This window comes from Tamandua tetradactyla, assembly GCF_023851605.1.
Source record: "Tamandua tetradactyla isolate mTamTet1 chromosome 22 unlocalized genomic scaffold, mTamTet1.pri SUPER_22_unloc_1, whole genome shotgun sequence".
NCBI classification, from domain to species: domain Eukaryota; kingdom Metazoa; phylum Chordata; class Mammalia; order Pilosa; family Myrmecophagidae; genus Tamandua; species Tamandua tetradactyla.
In genome coordinates, this window is record NW_027518251.1 from 1,421,861 (window position 1) to 1,427,696 (window position 5,836).

Sequence of the window (5,836 nt, forward strand, 5' to 3'; positions counted from 1 at the left end):
TACTGACTCATATAGACATGTCACAACCTCTTTATTTTCTAGTATGATAGACTAGCCAGAAGGAAGTACTTGAAACTTTAGTTATCCATTAGCCTTGATATTCGACAATGATTGAATAACTATACAACCTTCATCAGGTGACCATTTGAGTGTAAAACTTTGTGTCTGACACTCCCTCTATACAGGGTATGGGTAGATAAGAATAAAAACAAAGACGTGTAAAAATAGTAATAATTTCAGATTGGGAATATGGTTGGAAATGCCCATATGTAAATTATGGACAATCATTACAGTAGTGCTTTGTTAATTTTTCATCAATTGTTAAAAGTGTTAGCTACTGTTAATAAAGAAGTAGAGTTACAAAAAATGTGTTATCATCTATTGCAACAAACTCTCCAAAGCCATGCAAACATTTATGGTGAGATGCTGTTTATGAATCTGTATTTTATGCATTATTTTTCTTTAAACAATAAATTCTGATAAAATAAAAACAAGTCAAGTAGAGTATCGATGGTTGAAATATACACTTATGAAAATTTAAACTTTACCTAAAGTGGAACTCAAAGAAATTTGGCTGCAATAGAAAACAAAGTGGAAGACAGAAAAAGACATTAGACAATAAAACAAATTTATATTTGTAGATTTTCACTAATTCCTGCAGCTATTGCAGGTTAAGCATTCCCTGACATCATATTTCTTTCCTACAGCACAACAAAATTTCTCTGTTTAATTCAAGTGATTCTTTTGCTCCACTGACTCTGTTTCCACCCAAGATGACAGATAAAAGTAAAACATCTGCATTCTAGAAACTCAAAGATATGAAACAAATAATCTGAGTTTGTATGTTTATTGCAGAGTTTCATGGGTGCATCTAACACTTCTGAGGAGGGTGATCTGAAATTGAAGGGAAAATGAGAATGTTGATACTGGTGGAAGACCATTAGGAGATGTTGTCCAAGACTTTCTCATCCAACATTGGAACTCTGTCATTTGCTACTCTTCAAAAATCAGATAGCTGTTATCTATCACATACATGACCTTTGATACTGGCTACATTTTTATTGGTGAGAGCACTGTTATTGCTTTCTATGGTGTATGAATTTAAATCATGTTCCCTGATTCTGATAGTGTTCATTCTGACTTCCCCTGCTCTCGACAATTAATCTTCCAGCAGAAAGCATGCATCTCTTTTGTATGCCTCAATTTTGAATTGCAAGGTCCTAGTGAATAATTACTGGATGTATCCAACAGAATACTATTGAACAGAACATACTGACTAAAAATGTCTTCTCCTTCTATATAACATAAAATTGCAAGTTTGAAGACAAGAATTAAATCCCCTGTTTCTGCTCTAAAAATAATAGTTTTTTCATCTGCAAAATGGTGATTACCTCTAACCATGATTCCTGAAAATTTCTTTTACAGGTATCTAAATTGCAATGAGTTGTTAACATTTTCCTTCAAACAAAACACAAATCTGCATTTCTTTCAACAATAACACACCATTTGATTATTTTTTCTTGTATGCATATATAGGTTCTTCAAGAATACAATTTAATTTTCTGTGATACCCAATCATTCCTGTCAGTTAAGACTGAATCATAATTTTTATCACTTAATTTCATGGGTGGTGAAGAATAAAATTTAACTAACAAACGCAGGAATATTTTTTATGTGAGAAAAAATTGGAGTTATTGGAATGGTAATAGAAGTAAAGCTTAAAGAGTTGGGGTATATGGAGGAATAGCAAAATAGTTTCCATTACATACTCAGAATATGCTCTACAAAATATCTTTTATTCAGAACCTGTCTATTAGCTGGGTGTATTGAAAAGAAAACAGGAAGTGTTTGGAAATTTTGAAAGAAATACAATTGCCCGTCCTTGTGAAGTGCACACAAGTGTAAGTAATTTGGTGTCTTGCATGGTTTCTACATGATATGGTGTGACATGGATGAGGTGGACTGGTCCAGAAGAGGCATTTCTCCATTCCTCCAGTTTTGGGTCCTGTGTTGGAGAGGATGGAGAGCATATGTAATTATTACTTATGGGAAGAGATTCTTACTACCTGAATTGCAAAAAATGTTCCATTTTCCAAGCTTACACTTTACTGGAGACTTCTTGATTATACAATGTTCCTGAGGATAGCAGAAGTATCACATTTCCTGGATGGAGTGTTTTCTAGTGTTTTTTTTTCTTCCAGTTTTTTTCTACTTGAAAGACATACTTCTACCTTTTTCAAACATATTGAGAATACATGTCTGCTAAATTTCTTCATGAATTTTTAGATTTTTTTTTCAAGAGAGATTTCCGCTTAAAGAAAAGGAGTAATGAAAGTAAATTGTTAGATACAGGAACTGATTGCAAATGCCTGGAGCTTCCTGGATAAGATTTTGGGACTTGATAGATGAACTTGTTTGAAAGTCAGACAACAATGATGCTGTGTACTTTGGATAAATGTATACAACTAAGTGCATGTTTAGCAATAGCAAAGTATGACTCACAATCTATTCTTTACAGTCATTCATAAAGAAAGTGCTTATCAAATACTTTGGGAAAACTGCTTGGTTTATGGGACAAAATATTTTGTTGAGAATTCACACTGATGGAATGTAGAATAAAGTGGGCCTTTATTTTCCCTGTCGAGGCATCAAAAATGACAAAATGAGAATTTTAATTCTCAGATTATGGTACAATCAAAACCAAAAAATTTTCAGCATTGCATGAATCAAAACTCTTTTCTCTGTAAATTACATTTCTGATGTGGGTATGACTAAAAGAGAGTCTGAAACTTGGGTTAACACATTGCAATATAAATGAATTAACAACTCTGCAAAAGATTTAAAGTGAATTAGGTAAATGACCACATCCTTTTTTCCCTAACTGGACATTAACTCAGAACAATCTCTCATCACACAATGTCACTCTACTTTGTGAATGTCTCTGAAGAAGAAAGCATTAGTGGTATTTGATCTCACAAAGGACACAGGAAATTTACAAAAACCCATGATATTATTACCTAATATCTAGCATTAATGGTTGAAAAAGACACAATTGGCAATGGGAAAATGACCCAAATTACTTTCCAGAATTGTTAAAGGAGGCCTATGATTTTAGGAAGTGCAAGGAAAAGTTACTGGAAAATGTCCCTGCCTATGCAAACAATTTTTAAAGAGAAAATTTGCATCATTGAAAAAAATACAATTTTAGCAAAACCATTAACAATTGATGAATCAGGGGCTGTAATGTCTTTTATATCCTCACCTAACTTTTATGGAATATACAGGAGAAAGTCACAGATGGAGATGGATGTGGCTTCTTGTAATTTCGTCATGTTGTGACTCAAGTTCAGATGTGCCCTATTTCAAGAAATGATTAACACAACTCTGGCAACAGGTACTGAGCTTTTGAAATGACAAATGTTTTTTTTCCAAAAGCATATAATGAAAGAGCAGTTTATTTCTGCTTTCAGGTGGGCAATGCACCTCTGCCCTTCCAGTAAGTACAATAATTTTATATGTGCCTAATGATCTGTATTAAACATTTGCCACTGAATGTTCAGGTAGAAGAGTCAGGCTCAATTCTGAATCCTGGGTATACATTCCTAGATGTCAAATGATTTAAAGAAATTATATTTCTTTAAATCATTTGATTTAAAGAAATTTTTTCATGGATATAAAGTAGATATAAATTTCTGGTAATAAAGCAAATAGCATATTACCTTCATATACACTGATAAAATTAATGGGATTTACATATACCAATATTTAATCTCTGTTAATGTAGGGTAAATTTCTGTACTTGATGTAATGTGTCCTTCTAAGGAGAGACTTTCTTACCTGGAAATTATTTTTAAGGCATGCTTTATGTCTTTGTTTCTAACACTATAGATAAAGGGATTCAGCATTGGAGTGATGACTGTGTACATCACGGAAGCTATTGCAGTTGCCCTTGTATTTTGTGTAACTGCAGAACTAAGATATACTCCAAAGGCTGTTCCGTAAAACAAGGACACCACAGAAAGATGAGACCCACAGGTAGAAAATGCTTTAAACTTGCCTCCATGTGCTGAAATCCTAAAAATAGAGCATGCAATCTTAAAGTAAGAGAAAAGGATACCAGTCAGTGGAATACCACCCAGAATTCCACTTGCAATATTCATCAATAGGTCATTGAGGAAGGTGTCAGAACATGCATGTTGGATTACTTGAGGAAGTTCACAAAAAAAGTGGGGAATTTCCAACTCTGCACAAAAAGTCAGTTGCAAAACCATTAAGCCATGCAAAAGAGCGTTCAGAACACTCAGTATCCATGATGCCAGCAGCAGGAGACCACAGAGCCTGGGATTCATGATGATCATGTATTGTAGTGGGTGACAGATGGCCACATAACGGTCATAAGCCATCATGGTTAAGAGGAAGTTGTCTAAATCTCCAAAAAGCATGAAAAAATAAATCTGGGTGAGGCAGTTTCCATAACTTATAGTTTTGGTCTCTGTCTGGATATTCACCAGCATCTTTGGGACAGTGGTGGAGGTGAAACAGATGTCTGCAAAAGACAAGTTAGCAAGGAAGAAGTACATGGGTGTGTGCAGGTGGACATTTGAGATGGTGGCCAGGATGATGAGCAGGTTCCCAATGAGAGTGATCAGGTACATCATCAGGAACAGAGCAAATAGGAGGCACTGCAGTTCTGTGTCTTCGGAGAGCCCCAGGAGGATAAATTCTGAAACAAACGTTTCATTCTCTAATTCAGTGTAACTCATGAAACTGCTGGAACAGAGATGACAGCAAGGCAGGTTTAGGCACAAGTGGCTGTCAGCAAACTAACATAAATGCTATTGCTCATGTTTCAAATATGCTGCCTTAATTATTTTGTATTGATTATGTAGAAATTTAGGGCACTTTTTCTGAAAATGTCAGGGTAAACAAACGTTCCTGCTTCTCCTTGATGCTATTGCTAACAAGCCATCCTTGTCCATAATTTTAAACTTTTTCAAAGACAATATGTTCCACCTCAAATGCTCTTAGACTTTATTTTATTCAAAAACCATTTGACAAGTTATTTTGCATTATGTGATGAAAATGTTTGGACATGGATATTGGTGATGGTAGCACAATATATTTATTGTCATAAATATTGCTAAATTACACTGTGAAAGATGCTTGAATGAGTAATTTGCATTGTATATAGATTACTGCAATTACATTTAAGATAAAGAAAAATGTTTCCATCTGTATAGTAGAAGGATCAAAACTTTCATTATGCCATATCATCTACATCTGATCCATATTTTCAACTCAACCTTGCTCCCAATGTCAAGAGGTTAGTTTCTAGAAATTTTACAAAATAATTTCAAAGTTTATAAGGAAAGTCTATTGTCCTAGGTTACCTAGAGAATACTGAAGAATAATGAATTTGTAGAACCAATGCTACCTGAGTTGAAGTCTAACTATAAAGACACAATGAAGAAACCATATTGTATTGGTGAAATAGACACATGTACTAATCTTTAAGAACTCAGTGGAAACACAAACAGATGTTAGAGAACTCAAAACTAGACAAACACAAATACAGTCAACTAACCTTTGATAAAGGGACAAGAACAATTTAATGGGAAAAGTAAGATCTTTTCAACAAATGCTGTGGAACAATGGCAAAAACACATGTAAAACAAAAAAGGAATGTAGCCAAACATTGTATACATTTCACAAAAATTAACTCAAACTGAATCTTGTACTCAAAATTGAAACACAAAGTATAGTACTTCTAGAATAAAACATCCAAGAAAATCTGGTGGCTTTACTTAGGTGATGAGGTTTCAAAAATAGCACCCAC

General features: G+C 34.1%; 1 protein-coding gene across 1 annotated transcript; it reads right to left on the reverse strand.

The window, feature by feature from the left end:
- Positions 1–3,833: 3,833 nt before the first annotated feature.
- Positions 3,834–4,658, reverse strand: LOC143672901 (olfactory receptor 7A10-like). The gene has a single exon (XM_077147353.1). The coding sequence runs from the start codon at positions 4,656–4,658 to the stop codon at positions 3,834–3,836; it is 825 nt and encodes a 274-aa protein (XP_077003468.1).
- Positions 4,659–5,836: the final 1,178 nt, after the last annotated feature.